At 34.7% G+C, this 24271-nt stretch overlaps 1 protein-coding gene across 26 annotated transcripts in view; it reads left to right on the forward strand.

The window, feature by feature from the left end:
- Positions 1-24271, forward strand: part of Cadps2 (calcium dependent secretion activator 2) — a 557170-nt gene that overhangs the window by 309378 nt on the left and 223521 nt on the right. For all 26 annotated transcript variants that reach the window (XR_015448631.1, XR_015448632.1, XR_015448633.1 and 23 more), the window contains one exon: positions 2-141. Coding sequence is in view for 22 of the 26 variants with exons in the window: in XM_087204429.1 (XP_087060555.1) it covers positions 2-141 (140 nt within the window). In the remaining 4 variants the exon portion in view is untranslated. The remainder of the gene's footprint in view (position 1; positions 142-24271) is intronic.

A 24271-nucleotide genomic window follows, 5' to 3' on the forward strand; every position in this document is an offset into this window, starting at 1 on the left:
GGTGATATTATATCCAACTTCTAATAGCTCTAAGTCAGCTGAATTACACCGAATGATGGTTCCAAAAAATAGTCAGGACTCTGACTTAAAAATCAAACTGGCAGTGCGTATGGATAAACCACCACATATGAAGCATAGTGGGTGAGTGTGTTTGAGAACATTTCTCCTTTGAATTACTGGATTTTGTTCCAGCATATCTCTTTTGTCATTTTAGTGGGAGAACAAGTATATCAGGCTTTCACATACAAGTTGTTATGTGCTGATGTATATAGGTTTATTATTTTTAAAGTATGTGAACTTCTTTATAGATAAATACTTGGGTTTTTCATAAATACAACTGTGTGCCTGCATGTTGACAGGTTTTGGTACTTCTTTGTATTATTAGTATGTACCAGTTGTGCTGACAACACTAATGTATGAAGAAACCTCTAAGAAATACTCTTCACAATACAGATATAGTACTAGTTGAAACAAGCCTGCCAATCAAGTCCCAGAAATAGCTCAACATTCACAGAATACGTAAAAACTAAAAGGTAGTTCCAATTAAACCTAACAGGTTGCTTGGGTTTTGACAGAGGAATATGACTGTTTACCCCAAGTGTGAGTGAAAACTAAACGGTGGAGAGGGCTGCTGCTGCTGCAGGATGAGCAGGAAGGGCCGGGACCATCCCTCAGGGATCGCCAAGGTCTGAGGCCACCCTCTTGGCCAGGGTTCTTTTACTCTTCTATCTTGGATGGAAACAGATCTGAACTCCTGAATAAAATGAGCTCCTAAAACCCCAGATCTTTCTTATATTAATGCATTAGAATTTACCACAGCCAAATCCCTGCAAAGAATGAGTATTAGAATTAGGAAAGAATGGGAGCATTTGTTTAACTATACAGAAGAGTTATTGTTGAAATGTCTCACCTGAGTTAAGCAATACACTTTGCAGTAAAAATGTTTATTCCTGTAAAGAAGAGTCTGCTGCTTTGGGAGCCAAATCACAAATGTTACAGTAGATGTCACTGATGGCCCAAAAGATAAGGAGGTTTGTTTGGATAAACATTAAAGAAAACAAAGTTAGGCTTTGACAGGGGCAATCAACATGTATATACTGCAGTTGATATGAGAATACAGTATTGGTATATTGGGATCATACTCTACTGTTCCCTTGGTTTGAGTCAACAGAACACGGTGTCAGAGCAGGTCTCACCAAAGAGAAAAATACCTCAGATAGTAGGCTCTTAGGAAAGAAACTGTACTTTGTATAGTCTACATTAAGGCATTTTTAATGTATTAATGCAAAGTAAAGTCTGACTCACCTCATAATGCACATGACATTCCTGGGATTTAATCTTTATAATTCTTTCATTCAGCCATCTACCTGTTCACCATGTAGTTCTGCAAAGACTTGTACCGAGCAAACACGTTCTTGGTTCCAACCAAGAGGTATCATCACAAGCCTGTAGAAGTATTCAGAACTTAAAGGATAGATGCAGCAGGTGGACAATGAGGAGGAAAGGCGTTCCAGCTTCATGACACAGCATATACAAAGGCAGAAGGCACAAGGCAGAAGTCCTGGGAGGGCTTTCATCTAATGATGATAAGCTCAGCAGAGTAGGTGTGGAGTGCTCTGAGACTAGAGAGACTGTGAGTTCTCTAAAGTGCTTAGAGATTAGTAGAATTTTGAGTTAGGCATAAGTGAACACAGTATGTTCCAAGAACTACGCTTATTTCTTTACTCAATTTTACTCAGTCTGTGTTTTTTTGGATGAATAGCCCAATAAGAAATAGGGCTCTGTCATAATGCCAAGGTGCCTCTTAATCTATCTATGGCAAACTCAATGAAATTCTCCTGAGGTCTTCAAATTGTCTCAGAAATGAAGATTGGACAAGCAGTAAAGCTGAGTATTGATAGTGAAGCCTTAGGTCTCAGGGGAAGAAATTCTGCTATAATCTAGTAGTTTCTGAATTCAGAATGCAGGTGGTCCATGCAGTCTCTTTACAAGGCTTGATTGGGGAGGAGGGGTATCAATCCTTCATGCTAAAGGAGAATTTCTTTTTATTGCATTTCTTCAAGTAAGTTAGGACCCCTGTCATGACTCTGCAGTTCACTTCTATCCAAGACTACAGATGAAGAAACACTAAAGAGAATATATCAGAGTCTCTCACTTTATTCTCTAAAGTTCAAGATTTCTGCAGTGGATTCAGAACAGGAATGTTGTATATGGCAACCACATATCACATGTCATCTCCCATTCCTGAAAGACACTAACAGGCATTTTTCAGGCATTCAGATGTCTCTACAGTTTATGGCATGCAGAGTGAAAAACTGTAGAAATAAAAATAACTGTGATACTGTTTTGCTAAGTTACATGTTCTATAGCAAACATAAATTAAGAAAATCATATTCCATAATAGCAGTAAATAAATAAAACCTGTCTTATGCTCACACTAGAAGGAATGATTTACCAGAATGAAGTTTTCACTGTTGCTGTTATCACTGGTGAAGGCTCTGGGCCAGGGCCATCAGAGGTGCTTTACCACAGCATCTGTTGGTCTTTTCAGTGCCTGTGTGGGAATCATGTTAATTATTTTGAATATTACTCCCATATTTAGCTGCGTATGGGAAACCTGATTTCACCCACAGCATAACTATATTCATCTTTTTCTAAGGTATTTTGTACATAGATTTTACTGCACTTAAATTACACTAGAGAAAGAAAGTCAACTAATCTTTTCTTCTCAGTACTCTAACATATAGCAAAGCAATGATATAACAGAAATAATAAATTTATAGCATTTTCCTTTGAGGCTGGATTGTTTTCTGTCAGTAATTCATTCTATAATGAATAATTAACAGATAATTAATAATTGAAATGAGACAAGTCAAATTTAAAGGAAAGATGAATTCATCTTTAAAGTATGACAAACACCTCATAGATAAAATTGTTCAGTGGATTAAACAATAAATTGGAAGGTTGCTGGTTTTTATCTTTGGAACATATCAGACTTGAAAATACTCTGGGACTTAAGTAGTATAAACCTATTCTCTTTTTCAATAATATAGGTAACAAATATATCTTTAACATGTATTATTTTATTTATGATTTATATATAGCCCCTGCATAGCCCCATTTTAATATTTTCATCAATACAGTGGACCCTCAAGTTACAACCAGCCTGACATATGAACAACTTGGGTAAAGTAGGTTAATGAAAGATTTATCTGCCTCTTGTTATCTATAGCATGTACTCAGATCTTAGCTGTATTGACTTATAACTAACTTGAATTACAACCAGCTCTTCAGGAACCAGTTGAGTTCATAAGTCAAGAGTGCACTGTATTATCTATATTTTTGTATGTGTTCCTAACTAAGCTTTAAGTTTCTTAGGCCTGTTGAATCCTCAGTGATTTCCAGTGTATAGCCAAGTGTAAATATTAATATGAATAATGATAATAATACGTTCCTCAGTGTTTTAAAGACAAAGTTCATAGCTGTGATAGTAAGCTTCACTTATAAGTTGAAACTTAAGTCTCGAAACATAATTTACAGGGAATAGTGTATAATTTTAATGTAAAAAAACTTTTTAATTTAAATGATTTTTGGTTTTCAACTATTGTCTTTTAAAAAACACCTGTTTTTTGAAGGAGAAAGTAAAATATATTTTATCTGAAGCTTATGTTTCTAATAACTAATCAGTCCATGACTTGTAGATATAGTTATTTTTAAGTAGAGCTAACTACATGCAAATCAAAATAGACATTAATTTTGATGAATTAAGCCTAATGATTATTCCATTGGGCATTACCACAAACATGTACTTAGCAAAACATTGGATTCATTCATTCTTCTGGAGTATTTCATAAAAACAAATTATAGAAACTAACTCTTACATAAATTTGTTAAATGAATTTCCAGCTCTATTTGAAAGACTGGGTGATTCACATCTGCCTTTTAAATATATTTCCTGCTTTTGTGCATAGCTGGGTGATATACGTGTTCTTGAACATTTGGGCTGTACTTTAGCATAACCTAGTGGCTAAGTAGCAGTATTAATTTGAAACGCAGAAATGCATTTCATTTTATTACATGAAGTTATTATCCTAACTCAAAGGTTATTTTCTCAGTGAAAAGAAAAGTAGAATAAAATGGAACTCAATAAATAAATGACTATTTTGACAATTAAAACTATAAAAAAGAAAGAGTTCAGTTGTTACATGTAGAAGCATTGTAACCACAATCTAGCAGAAGCCTCCATTCAACTGATTTTATAGTACAAAGTGAATAAAATGTTATGAATATATAACTAAGGAAGAGTTGTAACACAGGTTAGATTTGGTAAAGTAAAATATTAGCAAAACCATTGACATATACATCTTGCATTTCTCTGTGTTAGTCATACTTAGCTCTTTTTACACTTATTTAGTGAAAGGATGAATTGAAATACTTTGAAATGGTGGCAAATAAATGTCTCCAATATAATTTATGCCAGAAGGGCAGGAAGGGCATAGGGAAAATCACTTGCTGCAGAGGAGAGAGAACAGCTCAGCTTCTGGAAGGAAGAACAGGTTGAGGGCTAGGCAGCCTTGACGGTGTGTGAACCCAGGCAGGGCCACGCAGGCCGTGGCGCCATACCTACACAGACTTCACACATCAACGTTCAGACCTCACACTTGCTCCCGAAGTAAAATTGCTGCATTCTAGTAAAGTTGCATTCTTTTTTGACTAAGATTTATGATACTCAATTAATTTAAGGACAGTCTGATGACCAAAGAGAGGAAAATCTTAATTATATCTAAGTGGAATTTGCTTGGATAGTCCAGCTCTCCAAAATGGACAACTCTGTGATTTCTCATTTAAAACCTACCTTTTAGAAAGTGTTTCCTACATGCCCTGGTGTAAAATAATCATATTTGACAGCTGACTTTCACCTGACCCTATTATAAGCCTGTTTGCCTTCCCAGATTAAATGTGCCTCTGTCTGGCTTATCCGAATTTCACAGAAATCCTGCTAATAAACTTGCCAAAAAATCTGGCCAAGTGTGTGCTAGGTTTTTAAGCAGTGACACATTCTTTTTCCAAATACAGCTTATAGAAGAGAAGTCTGTCTGGGGTCTCTATCAATAATTAACATCTTCGTCGTTGTTGGAGTAAAATGATTAAATAAAAAGCCACTTTGTCTTTCTGAATGCCTGAATCTTCATGATGCTTTCTCTGTGCCAAATCATTAAGAATTATATTTGCTAGTAATTAATAACAAATTATGGTAATAATGGTAAAAACCTTCTCAAAAGTAGTTTTTACTAATCATTAAAACAAATGTATAACTTGTTATATACTTCTCTGGTTTCTCCTGTAATAAATTTGTGTTTAACTTTAAGCTCAAACTTCATCTTTTCATTCAGCATCCTTTTCAAATTCTCTTCCAGGGAAGGAACACTTTGACATGCTATATTTTCTTTTATTTGTCATGAATCAAATCTCTCCCTTCCTCTCTCCTTCCCTCTTCCTCTCTCTCTCTCTCTTTCCTTTTCTCCTCTCTCTCCCTCCCTCCCCCTTCTCCCTGTCCCTCCGCCTCCTCTTTGCCTCCCATTCCTTGACCCTTCTCCTCCTACCTTCTTTCTTCCTTGTCTTCTCCCTCTCTTTTAAAAGCATACTTCAGTATCATACCTGAGCCCCTTAAAGACTGTTTGAGGCCAGATAATTAAACATAGAATATAATCTCTTTTTTCTTCATCAAAAAAAGACTAAGCAAATACACTCATAGTTTATCTTTATTAGTTTGGGACACTTTATTAAGGGAAAAATATTTAGGAATAGTATTTATTACAATTTTATAACAGTTAATGTACTGAATTATAACGGAATAGTTTTATTTTCTAAATTGAGGCCTTACTATGAAAAGTTGATACTGCATAGACATAGTAGTCCTTTTTTATTCTTTTGCACCTATTTAGAATTTGGAAAATATGAAGACTGAATGAATAAAGCAAAACTTCCAAACACTGGGTGGTAAAGAAAGACTTTGAACTTAGTTTTAAATATATTTTGTTCATCCTCTGATGTATGTGGCTGGATGGCAATAACGGTGATGTAGAATAAGCACCAGCTTAGGAGCCAAGATTCTTTGTTTTAGTATCAATTCTGTCACTAACTTTGATATGTCAGCATGTATTTTTTGTCCTCAGTTTCATCAGTTACAGGTGTAGCAGACTAGAAAATATGAAAGGCTCCTTAGGCCCCAGAACTTTATGATTTAGTAAATCCTTTCCTCTCCTACATCTTCGGGTGCACAGTCTACTCATTCCATGTCTGTGCCACATGGAGAAGGTACAGGGTTTGGAGGGAACAGAAGTAGTCAAAGTGAGGGCACCTCAGAGAGATTTGAGAGATTAGGGAATTTATTTGAATCCTCACAAAGTGGGGAAAGGATACATGAAGACTGATTAGGCTAAGAAAGGCTTCTATTGTATAAGATTAATTTGAAAAATATGTACTACAGAGTTGTATATACTCTGATAATGATTATTAAAAACAGGTGCATATAAAATTCAGAAAGGAGACACACTAAACAGTGAGATGAGACTGGGTGAATTTTTTTCTCTTTTCCATGTTTTCTGTGATATGGATATAATTTTTAAAAATGAATAAATGTAGTTGTCAAAAAGGTTTTATTTCAATTAAAAGTAGTTAAATTTGCTTACTAAGAATCTGATTATTAAGGAAATTCATAGGAGAGTGTTCCTTAATATAAACCCTGAAAGACTTCTCTACTTAATATTTAATGGGATGTTGAGGTGGAGAAACATGAATTCTGAAACCAAACTGCCTGGGTTCAAATCTTGGCCCCATCTCTTAGTAGCTATGGGGTCTTGGGAAAACTATGAAACTTCTCCGTGCCTCAGTTTTCTCAAAAGAAAAATTGAAAATATTGTAGAACCTACCTGGTAGAGGTGTTTGGAGGACCAACACCTTATTATGCATAATGTGCTTAGGAGAGTGGCTGGCAAGCTCACAGTGTTACTGTATGTTGTAGCTATACCACACATCTTTAGGTTCTTTCTAGCCCTGACATCTATTTCTTTTCTTTTAAATGCCTGCCTTCATTCATTCATTCATTTAAATTGACAATTAAAAGTCATACATATCTATCATGTATATGTTGTTTTGAATATGCAGCATATACATGTGTATATATGTATATATATATACACACATGGAATGACTTATCAAGTTAGTTTACATATACATTACTTCACATACTGTTTTTTTGTGGTAACAACACTTAAAATGTACTCTCAGCAGTTTTCAAGAATACAGTGCATTGTTATTAACTAGAACTACCATGTTTTTTGTGAAATCTATTTCTTTTAGTTCTTTATTTTAAACCTAAAATTAGATAGATCTTTAAAAACTGAGATGGAAACATTCATACACTTAGGCAAGATGGAAATAGATAAATGATTTTTAAAGACAAATTACATCTTGATAAATAAGAAACAGGATTTACAGTGTTTTAAGTATAGAGATTTTAAATTGGAGACTGGTTCAAATTCGAATCCAGTAATTTATTTATGAACTTGGTCAAGTTATTTAGCTTCTCTTAGCCTGTCTTTTCTCTATCATAAGATTGGGTTGTCCTGAGCATGAAATAAGATACTCGTATAGCATGTGACTCAGTAGCTGTTTATATAGTAACTATTCAATTAACTAGTAACAGTCATTATTAAATTGATAATTATTCTTTATAATTTTTATTTAAATTAAATTTATTTTGACTGGTGCACAAAAAGCACAAAAAATTGTACTTATTATTGGGCACCATACAATATTTCAGTACATGTAGACATTGTACAATGTTCAAATCAGTCTAAACATATCTCCTCATATTTACCTTATATTTATCTTTTTCATAAAGATATGACAAAATATTCAGTAATGCTAACATTCTAGTTTTAACACATCATTAGACTTTGTTCAGAAAATAATATTTAAATGCAGGTGAGAAAATAGAAATGAACAGATCATTAATTACTCTTTCATCATATAAAATTATATCCTCTGTTGGAGCCCTTTGCTTAATTGTTAGACTTTAACAATTTTATTTAACAGCTATTAGGATTGTAGGTGAGATAATTTGTTACCTCTTTGTAGATTTATTTTTCTAACTTTATTTTGGCTTCTCTCTGTCCAAGGGAGAATAAGGGACATATTACATACAAGCTTTGAAAGATGCCTGACTAACTGACTTGAATGTTCTACCTGATCAGTAAGGTCTGGTTCTAAAGATGAATATCTGAAATTTATTTAATATTTAATAAGATAGACCTTTTCCTTTTATTTCAATCTGATGCAGTCTCACTCACTTTTTAAAATTGCATATGTTTTCAGTGCATGTTTTAAATAGTGATGCTTTTAATGTGCTTTAGTGCAATTTCTAGTTCAACTTTTTTTTGCTTAAATCATTAAATTGTAACTTGATTTGTGTAGCTTTAATCACTCTGTCAGGTCTTATAGGTTATGGTACTAAAATTTTTCTACTTTCATAACGTGCTATTGATCTCACTAGCTTTTACATACTAAATATGTTAGTTTTACTATCATCTCAGTTTTATTTTTGTCTCAGGTGCTTTTTTTGTAGTCTAGATTTTGGTTTTATATATACTTTATTTAAGGAGGCATAGATAAGCCTGAACAGCTTACTCAGTACTTAACGTCTGAAAGACTTGTCTTTTATGGTTGCCATGGCACCCAAGATGTTCATGTAATTGAATAATTAGTCTAATTACATATGTTAACATTTTATGAAAATAAGTGCTGGTAAAGATTAGCGTTGTTGAAACATGAAATCCTGTGATGTTGCTGCCTCTGCTACTACGGCATGCTTCTACCCTCGCTTCAGTCTGCTCTTTACCTCAAGCCATCTTCACAGACAGCCATCTTGCCCCTCCCTACACAGGGCGCTTCTCTCCCTGAAGCCAGCTCTCTCTGCTTGTAACTGGCTTCATCATCTTTTTAAATTGTCACCATTGCCCATGTTATAATCATTGACTAATATTTATTGTTACCTCTCCAACCAGAATGTTATCTTCCTACCATGATTTGCTATTGACTAATCCCCAGAATAAATGTGATTCCCATAGGGGAGGAACCTTGTCTTATAGCCGTTTTTAAACTCAATTTTTAGAACATTGCCTAGCACTGAATATAGAAGCCAAATAAATACCTGTAAATGAATGAATGTTTTCTAAAGAATGCTATACAGAAATTACACTTATAATTCCTTTTCATTTAAACCTCAAATTACAGTGCTAATTGGTTCTACTATAATATAAATTTGTTGAAGTGTTTCAAAATACTATTGGGCCAGAAGAAATTTCTTAGTTTGTTTATTTTAATATGCCTATAAATCTAAAGACTCACTTATAAAATGTGTTGTTTTTCAGGCTTTAAATTTTAAATTCATTGAGCTATATTCCCAGCCCCTAAATTTCTAATAATATCTATTATCAGTCAACATTTGTATGTAGACTATTCCTGTGATATATTTTTCGAACATAGGAATTTTTAGCATCATTTCTTCTAGGTAAGAGTATACTCCAAGATTAATATCTTTAATTTTGTAAGAGTAATGTATTATATAACTAATACTTATCAAATATTTAAGGCAAAAATATAAACACTATATTTGACCTTTATTCTCATTATCAGCATCAGTAAAAATTATTTGCTTTTTTTATGCTATAGTAACCCTCAGTTCATAAAATTTTTATATTTCAAATTTTTTCTGTCAGTTTTATTTAGTTAACATTTTCACTGCACTTAAATAGACTCAAAAATACTTTATGAAAGTATTTTCCTCCACAGCAGCCAAAAGGTTGAGGAGAGATAAGGAAGAAACCAGCTTTGAAATCACCAGTGTGAGACTGGAGTCCAGGACCCACAGCAGAGAAGGAGGAAGGAGGGTGCAGCAGGAGTGGGCTGACTGTTGCCAGAACATGCAGCGATGACAACCAGTGGGAGCATGGCAGGGCAAACAGCAGGAATAGTGTTGGAGGCTGGAGATTACATAAACTAGAAAGACAGAAGCATGGAAGTCACAGCAAAAGATTTGACCAACATGCATGGGAGCACATCTGGGTTCTGACTAAGGGAAGAATAAAATACTTTGGAGGAATATGGCAGAGTTCCAAAGGGAAGAAAATGGATATTGGTAGAAAGTTGTAAGCCTTAGAATAATGTCTGAAAATACATAAAATATTACAAAGAATCCTTTTTTGAAGTCACAACTTCCCTATTTATGTATATAATTCTAGCATTATTTCCATTAATAACAGTATACAGTCAAAAGTCATAAGAAGTATTTTCTATCCCTCTCTAGATGAACATAACTAGAGTTGACTTGAATGGAGCATTGGTAATAGAAGATAACTTCATGGCCACAGCTCCCTATGTAGGTAGTATTTGAAATGCCTGAATACTATTCTAAGTGAACAGTAATGAAAAAGATAGTGAAATTAATTTGTTTCAGCTGGATGAATGTGTGTTCTGATTGTAAAAGTAAATATCACCATAACTTAGTGTGAATTAATACTACTCTTGGGCCCAGGGATTTAGCTCAGTGGTTCCACCACCTGCCTTGCAAGCACAAGGTTCTGAGTTTGATCCCTGGTACCAAAAAAAAAAAAAAAAAAAAAAAATACTACTCTTGATGAAATGAACAGAGAAAGCAAAAGACTTACATATAAGTATTAAAATTTCTACTCATTCATTCTAAGATTATTTATAAACTTAAAGATAGCAAAAAAATTAATCAAACCAAAGAGGAATTGCACACTTCAGTCTCACGATTTTTAAAAAAGAATCAGTTGTTACTTGTGGAAAAACAAATGTATTTTTAGCGCCATTGCTTTTTTTATATAACACTTCTGAAAAAATTCATTTCTTCTGACAGTGGAATAGAAGCATTTGGCAGTAGTCCAAATAGCAGAAAAAATTGAATATCAGCTCCTTCCACTTTATGAAACTGGTGGTCTGACCCTTTGTTCCAGCTTTAGAGTGATCTTTAATTTTCTACTTTATCTTTAATTTTCCACTTCTCTTCATCCATTAGTTTACCTTTCTGTATTATTCTCCAAAATGAAATCCTTTTTTCTTCTGCCAGTACTAATTCATTCTCTTTTATAGTAATGAAAGCCAGTTTCAGTTATTTTTCTACTGATTTTCCTGCATTCACTTGTTTTTTCAAGCCACTCAGAAATTTAGGAATGCTGTTTATATCTCTACCAAAAATATTTGTAGTTATTCCCAATTGCCTATGGGATTAGATGCAGATTTTTAAAAGTATCATTCAGATTCTTCAAAACTCTGGCTTTCTAACCTTTCTTTTTCTAGTCTTCCTAACCTTTTCTCCCTTTATGTCCAGCACAGACCCACATCATCTAAACTGACCACTTCATATACCTTTAAAATGCCTTTACTAAGTCAGTTTATTTCCTCTACTCTTATTTAACCCATCATTACCTGCCTCATACTAGGTTACATGTTTTATCACATTAGCATAAATGTGCCAAGAAAAGTACATTTTTTTCTCTACAATTAATCTAATCTTTCCTTGTGAACAGACTCTTCAGCTAATTGCAAGATATTGCTCGGTCAGTTTACCCAAGTAGCATCTCTGACCTGAGACCACTCCCATTTCACCACTTTGTTGCAGTATGGTGAACAAGGTAGACTTTGAATCATGAAGTTGTGGCAGAACCCTAGGCATTTTCCTTGACCCCACCAGCCAGCCTTCCCTGTCTCTCTCTTACTTTCCTACAGCACCAGGAGCATGGGTGTTTCACAGCATCTGTTCTGGCTTCCTAGACTTTCCTTATGTAAAATTTTTGATAGTCAACCATATCTGCCCATGCTACATCAGAGAAGATAAGTGAATTTTCATAGTTCATTCTCTTTACAAACGATAGACCAATTATATAAATGGGCTCCCTAAATCTGTCCCTCTTGCACTATGCCTATAGTATAGCCCTCCAACCTGGGGGTTCACCATATGAACTGTTTTTTGGGGTTTTTTATTTTGTTTTAACTGTCCCAATGAATCCTGAAATTTTATTTGGGAGAATATCAGATATTGGCCTTTTGCTTTACAGCTTATGATGATAATCACAAAATATTCATTTTGACATAAAAGTCAAAATAAAAATAATCACATAATACATATTGCAGATCTTTTTTTGTACATAAGCAAAGCACTACTAAAAGCATGCTTATGGCCCACAATTAGTGAATGTGGTAATTTTCTGTTTAAAACTGCAGCAACTCAAGTCCTCCCAGAGTCAATGAAGAAAGATACCAAGAAATACATTTAGGGCTATTACCATGTCTGGCTGTAAATCTGTATTTTTCATCTTTCCCCTCCCCTCATATATATGTATATACTCTATTGCCTTTATATTTCTGGTGGTTTATTATAATTAATATACTAAATAGTTATCTGCATTTATTTTGTTTCTAAAAATATATAAAATGGAAAGAACTCCTGCAGCTTTTAGCAGTCACTGTCCTGGCATCGAAAGCTTGACCAGGAAATGTAAAGCAGCAAGACTGAATAGTGATTGTTGTGTCTTTTTGATACAGCTGACGGCCTTCATTTGGAACTCAAAAACACTGTGGAAAATAGCATAACCATGCAATTTAAAAAACTAATGGAATAAAAAATAACATTTATGAGCTGAATGTTAATATAGACTAATACAGACAATTTAAGGTAGAATTAAGGAACACAGTGTCGTTATATACATATAAATTAAGACCCAATTTCTCAAAGGCAGTGTACAACACTAACTGCCCATCTGCCCACACCCTTTTCAGGTCTAAAATCAAGTTTTTGCTTTTTTGAACAGTTTTGGCTTGTAGGTCAGCATCAAACTTGGCACAAGCATAGGCCTCTTCCTCCCATCCTCATTTCCTTCACTGTGAGGATATATATGTGCTATATGACTAGAAAAGTAGAACGGAATCAGCCTAGCTTTCCTGGCCAAAGTCTCAGATGTTCAGGCCACACTAGAAAAGTGAAGAGAATCTCTACGATAAAGGCACACCAGACCACTGTAGTTGGTAAGTTGGAGGGATCACCACCTCCCATCGGAACCTGGACTATCTTCAGGGGAAGAGCAACTGGAACCTCCACTAGAAACTCACAGAATTCAACCCTGCAGGAGGTCAGGGAGATCAACATGGGCCTTGCAGACAGAAATCACCCTGAATCTCAGGGGTCTGCTGCTGGCCTACTGAGACTAATTGACTTAGATCTACACACTGCTGCCCACTTTGTCTATTGTGATAGCAGAGACATACCCTGAAGGAGGCCCTTCATTTTATTTTTATTTTCAAAATTATTTTTTCCTTATTTTTAATTTTTAATTTTTTCTACTCTTTTCAAATTTTTCTTTTCTCATTCTTTTTCTTTTTTTTTCTTTTCTTTCCCTCTCTCACTCTCTTGCCCTCCCACATTGTTCTTCATTTCCCTTTTTGTTCTTGTTCCGGCCTTAATTTGAATTTCTTCTTTTTCTTTTCTTTTTCCTTTTCTCAATTGTCATTAGTTTCAAATGAAAGTGAATACAGTTTCTAGCTTCCCTATTGCCGATAGGTTGTTCTGTTCTTGTCTTTGTTCTTTCATTCTGTCTTTTCCTCTTATCCTTAAGTTTCCTATAGTTTGCATGATCTTCCTGGGTCCTCTAGCCTGTCTTCTAACTTTTCCCTGTCCTTCTACCTATCTATCCCTCCCTCCCAAACTCCTTCTAAGCCCCCATCCCAAAGGGTAAAGTTGCTATATTGAAGAGTTTACTCACTTATAAATATATTTTGGGCTGGTCCTCGATTTTGATTTAATTCAAACAGTTAAAGGTGATAGATTAGTAACTACCACAAATTGTCATTTTCTAAGCTATGCTTGATGCTATTGTTGTTGCTGATTTTTATCGCTTGGGCTAAGGTGTGATTGATCTAATCAGTTGTCTTTCCTGGTACAATGAAAATGAGATAGCCTCAGAGTCATTAGAGACTCAAAACTTAAAGACCAGCTGTATCTGGAAGACACCTCTGAGAAAGAGTCATTCCATAAGGGTTCTAAATACAAGGGATATTTACAGTAAGCAATTTCAAAGCATCAACCCAGGAATTAAACCAAGGATAGTACCAGCAACAAAAATAGAAATGAGAAGACATTTAAGCGTGGCACAAACCCAGACTTCCAGATCACCAAAGGCAAATTCTGGAGAAAACAAGGTGGAAAAGTCTGATAATCAACCACCTGGACATGCTGAACTGTTAGCACAGGAAGTAACAAAACAGATGAATGAGCCTCAAGAAAAATTCAAAACAGAAATAATTTCCCAGATAATTACAGAGATGGTGAACAGAATGAAAGACATGATTAGAGCAGGTCAGTGTGCCACTGCTCCCAGCACAGAGGAGGAGGCTTCCGAGCTAACATACCAGGCAGGCATCAGCAGCACCCGCCCCCATTGAAATGAGAAGACATGTAAACACGCCTCAAAACCAGACTTACAGATCACGCACAGCAACCTCAAAGGGAAACGAGATGGACACTCTGATACTCAGCCACCTGGACTCCCTGAACTAGCAACGAAAGAGGAACTAGAAAAAATGAAATCAGAAATAATTTCTCAAATAACAGCAGAGATTGTGCCCATAGTACAAGACATGATTAATAAATCTGGAGAGGAGCTGAGGAACATGATGGAATCCCAACATAGGAAATAAATGGAAACCATGAAACAGATGCAAACAGATTTCCAGGAGATTAAAACTCCATTGAAAGTCTACACAGCAGAATGAGCCAATGTGAGGACAGAATATCAGATGTAGAAGATAAGATTGCAATTAGTGACGAGGAAAAGAAAAATTGCTTTAAAATTGTAAGGGACCACGAGAAATCAATCCATCAGCTGCTAGACAATGCAAAGAAGAATAACATAAGACTGATTGGAGTCAATGAAGAAACAGGACAGAGTGCAGACAACATAAAAACAAAACTGTTCACAGAAGTGATGGATGGCAGAAAACTTCCCAAGCAGGGGAAAAGAACCTGACATACAGATAAGTGAGGCATATAGGATTCCAACTAGCCTTGATCAAAAAAAATCTACACATAGGCATATACTAGTTAAGATTCCAGAAACCCAACAGAAGAACAAAGTTCTACAAGCAGTTAGCGAAAAAAACAAATCACATACAAAGGAAAACCCTTCAGAATCACAGCAGACTTCTCAGCGCAAACCCTCAAGGCAAGAAGAGCTTGGAGTGACATATTCCAACACCTAAAGAAAAACAGCCTCCAACCCAGATTGCTATACCCTGCAAAACTATCTTTCAAAATGGATGGAGAAATAAGATGCTTTCATGACAAAGAGCACCTTAGGAACGTCATGAATACCAAACCAGCACTCCAAAAGATTTTAGACCATATCCTAGGAAAAGACAACGGGGATCATAACCCCAGGAAGGCCAGCCAAATGAATCCATTAGGCACAACAAGCAATTAAATGCAAAGGGGGAGAATCCAACGAAAAGAAAAAGTCATGGCAGTGATAACACAGTACATATCAGTTATAACCATCAATGTTAATGGTCTCAATTCACCAATCAAAAGAAATAGGCAGAATGGGTCAAGAAGCAAGATCCAACAATATACTGCATACAAGAAACACACTTAATTAAAAAAGACACTCATAGACTGAAAGTTAAAAGGTGGAAAACAATCCTCCATGCAACAGGAACCTGAAGAAAAGCAGGAGTAGCTATCCTCTTTGCAGATCGAGTGGATTTCAAACCAACACTGATTAAGAGAAACAAAAAAAGACACTATATCCTTGTAAAGGGAACAATCCGAGAGGAAGAGATGACAATCATAAATATCTATGCACCAAACACTAGTGCACCCAGGTATGTAAAACAAATACTAACAGACATGAAAAATCATATAAGCACTAATACAGTAGTAGTGGGGAACATCAATACCCCACTGTCACAAATGGATAGATCAACTAGACAAAAAACAAGCAACAAAATACTAGAACTCAATCAAACTCTTGAACAAATGAACTTAACAGATGTTTACAGAGTTTTCCACCCCACAAAATCAGAATACACATTGTTTTCAGGTGCACACGGATTGTTCTCCAAAATAAACTGCATACTCACTCATAGATCATATTTAACTATGTGCAAAGGAATTGAAGTTATCCCCTGTATGTTATCAGACCATAGTGTGATGAAATTGGAGATCAATAGCAAAAGAAACCACAAAAATTTCATAAACATATGGAAATTGAACAACTCACTTCTAAATAACGAATGGGTCACAGAAGAAATTAAAGAAGAAATCAGACAGTTCCTTCAATTAAATGCCAATGCCAATGCCAATACAGCATATTAAAATCTATGGGACCCAATGAAAAGAGTCTTATGAGGGAAATTCATGGCAGTGAATACTCATATTAGGAAAACAGAGCGAGCCCAATTAAACAACCTGATGCTGAACCTCAAGCTTCTAGAAGAAGAAGAGCAGGACAAACCCAAAGCTCATACAAGAGAGGAAATTATAAAGATCAGAGGAGAAATCAATGCAATGGAGACTTAAGAGAATGATACAAAAAATCAGTGAAGCCAAGAGTTGGTTCTTCAAAAGAATCAACAAAATTTACACACCCTTAGCCAACCTTATCAGATAAAGGAAAGAGAAGGCCCAAATCCATGCAATTAGGAATGAAAAGGGTGAGATTACAACAGACTCAACAGCAACCCAGAGGATCATCAATACCTACTTCAAGAACCTATATGCCAGTAAGGTGGAAAACACAGAAGAAATGGACAGATTCCTTGATACATATGAATATGAATTACCAAAGTTGAATGAAGAAGACCTAAAAATTCTAGACAACCCAAGATATATCAATGAAATTGAAAATGTAATTAAAAACTTACCAACTAAAAATTGCCCGGGTCCTGAGGGCTTCACTGCTGAATTCTACAAGACATTTACAGAGGAACTGCTGCCACTAATGTTTAAGCTTTTCAATGAAATTCAAAGAGAAACAGTACTCCCAAATTCATTCCTGGAATCAAGCGTCACCTTGATCCCCAAAGCAAAGAAAGACCCATCCAAAAAAGAGAACTATAGGCCGATCTCACTAATTAACAAAGATACAAAAATTCTTAATAAGATGCTGGCAAATAGAATGCAGAAGATCATCAGGAAGATCACACACCCTGACCAAGTGGGATTCATCCCAGGGATGCAGGGATGGTTCAATATACGCAAATCAATCAGTGTAATACACTATATCAATAGAACCAAGGACAAAAACTATATGATTATCTCCATAGATGCAGAAAAAGATTCGACAAAATCCAACATGCATTTACAATGAAATCCCTACAAAAAATTGGAACAGATGGTCTCTACCTCAATCTGATAAAAGCCATCTATGAAAAACCATCAGCCAATATCATACTAAATGGTCAAAAACTGAAATCCTTCACACTAAAATCAGGAACAAGACAAGGATGTCCACTATCACCACTCCTGCTCAATATAGTTTTGGAAACATTAGCCGTGGCAATTAGACAAGAGAATGAAATAAAAGGAATAAAGATAGGAAATGAAGTCACATTGTGATTATTTGCAGATGACATGATACTCTATATAGAAGACCCCAAGAACTCCACCAAAAGTCTTCTAGACTTAATAACCAAATTCAGTAAAGTAGCTGGATACAAGGTCAACACACCAAAATTGATAGCTTTCCTCTACATGAATGACAGACTCACTGAGAGAGAAATAAGGCAAATAATTCCTTTCACAATAGCATCCAAATAACTGAAATACCTAGGAATCAACCTAACGAAAGAGATCAAAGACCTCTTCTCTGAAAACTATAGCACTCTGAAAAGAGAAATTGAAGATGATATCAGAAAATGGGAAGACATCCCCTGCTCCTGGGTAGGAAGGATCAGTATAGTGAAAATGGCCATACTTCCAAAACTGCTACATATATTCAATGCAATTCCAATTGAGATCCCAGCAGCATACTTCATGGACCTTGAGAAAACAATCAAAAACTTCATTTGGAACAAGAAGAGACCCAGAATATCAAAAGCAATTCTAGGTAACAGAGAAATGGCAGGAGTATTACAACCCTCAAGTTGAAAGTATACTACAAAGCTACTGTGATACAAACAGCATGGTACTGGCAAAGAAACAGACCTGAAGACCAGTGAAACAGAATAGAAGGTGCAGAAACAACTCCAGACACCCTCCGCCACCTCATCTTTTTTTTTTTTTTTTTGTACTGGGGATCGAACTCGGGTACTTGCACTTGCGCAGCAGGCGGCGAAACCACTGAGCTAAATCTCTGGCCCATTAGCCACCTCATCTTTGACAAAGGAGCCAAACACCCTCATTGGAGGAAAGATATCCTCTTTAATAAATGGTGTTGGAAAAATTGGGTTTCAACTTGCCAAAGATTAAAACTAGACCTATATCTCTCACCGTGCACTAAACTAAAATCGAAATGGATTAATGATCTAAATATTAAAACAAATGCTGAACCACTTGGAACAGAGGTTTGGTAGAACTTTTGAAGACATTGGCATAGGAAAAAATTTTATGAACAAAACTTCAGTTACCTGTGAACTAACACAAACAGTCAACAAGTAGGATCTCTTCTTACTAAAAAGCCTCTGCCCAGGAAGAGAAGCCACCAACAGAGTGAAGAGACAACCAACAGTGTGGGAAAAAATTTTCACCTGCTGTTCCTCAGACAAAGGCCTACTATCTCGAATCTATAAAGAACTTAAAAAAACCAGACATCCCAAATTTAAAGACCCAATCCAAAAATGGGCATCTGAAATGAACAGACATTTCTCAGACAAAGAATTAGAAATAGCAAATAAACATATGAAAAAAATGTTCAATATCACTGGTCATTTGAGAGATGCAAATGAAAATAATGCTGAGATTCTACCTCATCCCAGAAAGAATGGCTGCTATCATGAAATCAACCAATAACAAATGCTGGTGGGGCTGTGGGGAAAGAGGAACCCTTCTCCACTGCTGGTGGGAGTGTAGACTGGTGCAACCACTGTGAAAATCAGTATAGAGCTACCTCAAAGAACTAGGACTGGAAGTTCCATTTGAACCAGTTACCCCCCTGCTGGGTATCTTCCTAAAAGAATTAAAAGAATCATACCACAGTGATATATGTGCACCCATGTTCATAGCAGCACGATTTGTAATAGCTAAAACTTGGAAACTGGAAACTCGATAAAGAAAATGTGGGGTGTTTTAAATGGAGTACTACTCAGCCATAAAAAATGAAAAATTGGAGACATTTAGAGCTCAGTGGATGCACATTGAGGTGATACTCCTAAGTGAAATAAATAGCATACACATAAGTAAATTCCAAATAGTTTCTCTAGTGTGACAAACAAAGTGTAAATAAGGACTAAAAGTTATAATAGATAACGTGAAATAGGAAGAAAAGGGGCAAAGGGGAAGGGGAAGTGGGAAGGATAGGGGGAAAAAAGGGAATGGAATTAATATGAGAAAATGAAAAAATGGAAACAGAGTCTTTGTAGACGGAGAGGGATGGAGGGCTTGAAGGAGGGCAGGGGAATGAGGGAAAAATAAGAACCAAGAGAGATTATGTAAAGGTGCAAATTTCCAATGATGAATGACATTATATTGCATACCTAAAATGTACCTGGAATTTTTGTTGTATTTTCTAAAAAACTTTTCCTACTACAAAGCCACACAAACTTTTCCCTATGGTTTTCTCTAATACTTCATAGTCTTTTATATATCTTAACATATCATATCTATATTAATATACATGCTTTCTTCTAATGTTTCACAATTCTCTTCATATGTCTTACCAGAAAGTATATAGAAGTTATAAATATTACTGAAGATATTTAACTTCAATTTCTGATTATCTTTTGATAATATATACAAATATAATCTATTTTGGTATAGTGATTTTGTATCTTGAAAACTGCTAAACTAACTTACTGTTTCTAATAGATTATTGCATATTCAACTGAATTTTCTTCATAGATTGTTAGGCCCTCTGCAAACAAAGACTGTTTTACTTCTTCCCAGTCTTTCTGAGTTTTTTCTTGCTAACACCTTAAGTACAATTAATGTTGAATAAAAGTGCTGTGGATAGAGTTCTTTGTTTTTCCTAAGCTTATGAAAAAATCATTCTCCATTAAATGTGATATTAGTATTAAAAATAAATTCAGTAAGAATGTTAAAACTATAGAGTATAAAATTCTAAGCTAGCATTGTCTATTAGGTATACATGCAAACATATTTAATTTATAATTTCTAAAAGCTTTTTTAAAAAGTTACTAGGTAAAATCAGTTTTATAAAAATTTTTTAACTTAACCAGTATATCCAGAATGTTATTTCCATATATAATCAATAAAAAATTAAGGTATTTAAAAAAAAACAAAGACATGATTAGAGACTCTAGAATAGAAACAGTTAAAAAAATAAATGAGTTCAGGACCATGATGGAAGCCATGAAGGCCCACCACAGGAAAGAAATGGAAACCATGAATGCCCAACATAGGAAAGAAATGGAATCCATGAAACAGATTCAAATAGATACCTAGGAGATTAAAAACTATTGAAAGTGTACACAGCAGACTGAGCCAATCTGAAAACAGAATACCAGATATAGAAGACAAGATGGCGGTCAGTGACCATGAAAAAAGAGATCTCTTAAACATAGTAAAGGAACATGAGAAATCAATCCAACAGCTCCTAGATGATGCAAAGAAGAATAATGTAGGACTAATAGGAGTCCATGAAAAAGCAGGAGAAAGTACAAATGACATAAAAAACTTTTCACAGAATGACCGAAAATTTCCCAAACAGAGCCAGAGAATTTGACATACAGATAAATGAGGCATATGGGAATCCAACTAGCCATAATCAAAAAAAAATCTGCACCTAGACATATAATAATCAAGATCCCAGAAACCCAGCAGAAGAAAAAAATACCACAAAACATTCAGGCCAGATATTTAGCTCAGTGGTTCTGCCGCCTGCCTCATAAGAGCAACGTCCTAAGTTTGATCCCCGATAACAAAACAAAACAAAAAAAGTCTCAGATGTTCAGGTGAGCTCAGAAAAAATAAGCAGAGACAGCTTGTCAATTTGCAGATTACCACAGACCAAGGGTGGGGCTTGCCTAACCTAACTGCTCATAAGAAATACAAATTATATTTTTTAAGTCACTGATTTTTAAAGTGGTACAGCATACAGAAAAGACTGATATCATACACCTGCCTTGCTACAAAGTCCTATTCACTTTTACCACTCATTTGTCAGATGCACGTAACTGGATTAATCATAATTCTTGACCTATTGCATATATCACATTGACTTATATGTTAAATATATAGATATAAATGTAGATACAGATACAGCTATAGATATAACCTGTCCTGTATAATCTTTCTGTAAACATACGCTATTTGTTCATTTCATCAAAATACTTCTGAGTGATTCTCAGTTTTTTGTTTTTTCAGACAGCATGATGAACATTCTTATACACGTCACCAGGCACATGTATGCATAGTTTCTCTTGAGAGTGTACCTAGGAATAGAGTTGCTGAGTTGATAAAATAAATGTGCATATTTATCTATACAAGATAATCCTAAAGATTTTCAAAATTATCAGTAGTCATATGGATATACAATTCCTCCAACAATATATATTCCCTTCAGTAAGATCCTTTTGTTCTTTCTTTATTTTTGTCATATATTTCCTTCTTAGGATACTTTAATTTTCATACGTTTATGTCATATAAATAGGGGAGAAGGTTTCTTTCCTCATCCATTGCTACGTTCATGGCTAATACCTCCAAGAGAAGACATGTCAACAACAGAAAAGCAAACAAATTTATTTAATGAACAGTGGTAAATACATGGTTCTCAAAATAACTACCATGTATTTATCACTGTTTATTAAGTTAAATAAGGGGCCTTTGTAAGAAAGGTAAAAAAGGCTCACCTCATCTTATGAAATGTGAAAAGCTCCAGAAAGAAAGCTGATCAAAGCTGAGTGATCAGATAGGTTCCTGGCATGATGTAGAGAGGATCAAGGCAGGAGAACTCCCTAAATAAAGTGAGTTAGATTGAGCCTCCTCAGATGCATAAAACACCAAAGCAAATCAGACAACTACTGTAAAGCAAGAGAGTAATGTTGTTATTGAAAATACTGCTAAGAGTGTGAATAACATTATGCCCCAAAATATCTCTTTTTCCATCAGACACAATTATGGCCTTTTATTCAGAAAGACAAGTTGGCACATGTCTAACTTTTGCCTTGATGTTAAGCAAGATAATTATGAACATCTTATAAAACCTTCCTATACCTTCCAAATTTACACTTATAGACAACAAATCCTAAGTTGTTCCCTTAAAAGTTTAACCATTAGATTAAATAGCTTGAGAGAAGGGGATGTTAGATGTTTTTGAAATGAAATACATGAATGGTTGACTAAATGTGTGATACATAATTAAAGCTTACTAAAGGACAGTGTAATACCATAACTGTGTAGCTTATTTGCAGTGCCTTCAGCCAGCAGCCAGTGTGTGTGCCTAGTTCCAACCCTACCTCGAGGTGGTGTTGGAGCAAGCACTTAACCCCCCTGGACCTCACATTTTCATCTGTAAAATGAAATACAATAATCACCTATTTAAAAGGTTGCTATGGGGGTTAAATGAGTTAATGTTGCTAAAGTGCCTAAAACATTTTCTAGCATTTAATTAACAGTACGCTTTAGCCATTAGCAACTTAAAATAGTTAATTTAAATTATGCTTTACATTTAAGATACTATATTTTATTTTATGATATATATTTAATGTAACTTCAAGATGTTTTCTCAGTGCAATAGTAATATATTTATTTTAAAATCTAGAATTATCAGACACCTAAAAAAAAACAGTCACTTCATAATATAACACTTTTGTTTGGTTTGGTACTGGGGATTGAACTGAGGACTTTGCACTTGTGAGGCAGGTACGATGCCACTGAGCTAAATCTCCAGCCCAACATTTTTTAAAATATACATTAGGCATATGAATTAAAAGTACTTCTTTTTTCCTCCATCCCCACCTATAGTTTCAATAGTTTTGTCCATATATCATTATTTTCTGCATTTATCTTTATATATTTACAGTAATTTTAGTTAAGTCATGTTTCCAGCACTGGTATTTTCTGCCAGCATTGAGGATTCCCTATTTATTGTTCTGAACATTAAAGTTATATCATGAATAAATGGGTTAAAAATTATTTCCTAATTAAAATTATCCCTACACCTTCCATTTCTGCAAAATCAATTGGTTGTAATAAGCCATATAATATGAAAAATTGAACTTTGCAATACAGAGCACAAATTGCACTAGTGATTGATAGATAATATAAGTCAAATGAAAAATTATTAGGCAAGAAGGCGAAAGTGTTCATCCTGCAACCAAATATTCAGTGAATGAATTATAGCTATGATCTTGCCTTTAATGTTTCCCATGGTAATTGTCAGGAAGAGGTATAGAGAATCGTGGGACCTTAATAATATTCTTTGCCATTTTAATTGCTGAGAGAAGCAAGAGAATCTTAATTGCCAGGAGACACATTACTAATTAAAGTGTCCTTCTACATTCATTCTGAAATAATTAGTTTGAATATTTGTAAGAGCTATGATATAAATTTAGTTTCAAATTCATGAACGTACCCACAACAGACTTTGTTAAACTGATTCATGGTTAAGAAAGGTTAACAATCATAAAATTTTAAATGTTTCTTTAATTTGGTACAATTTAATTTTTTATTAGATTATTGAACTTGAAAGAATGGAGTTCATAGTATTTTAAAACTTTTTAGAAGTACTATAATACCAAGTTAAATTCCTAAATTGCTTTCAGACTTCTGGAGGGATTTTGTTTTGTTTTTTGTTTTCATTATTTTGTTTCAACATTTATGATAACTTGGGGAAATCTATATAAATAATGATGTAAACATATGCTTATAGTATAATATATGAATCATAAATTCTGTTACTACTGTGTAGCAGCATCTGCAAATGTAGTCAGTATTCAGTAGACTTAAAATTCTAAATTAAATTTCAAACATTAAAAGCATAGTTGAAAGGAATTTAAACAATAAACTGATAAAACAGTA

The sequence above is a fragment of the Heterocephalus glaber genome, unplaced genomic scaffold (genome assembly GCF_053883595.1).
Source record: "Heterocephalus glaber isolate CG9 unplaced genomic scaffold, H.glaber_assembly_v1.0 deba00000546, whole genome shotgun sequence".
NCBI classification, from domain to species: Eukaryota; Metazoa; Chordata; class Mammalia; order Rodentia; family Bathyergidae; genus Heterocephalus; species Heterocephalus glaber.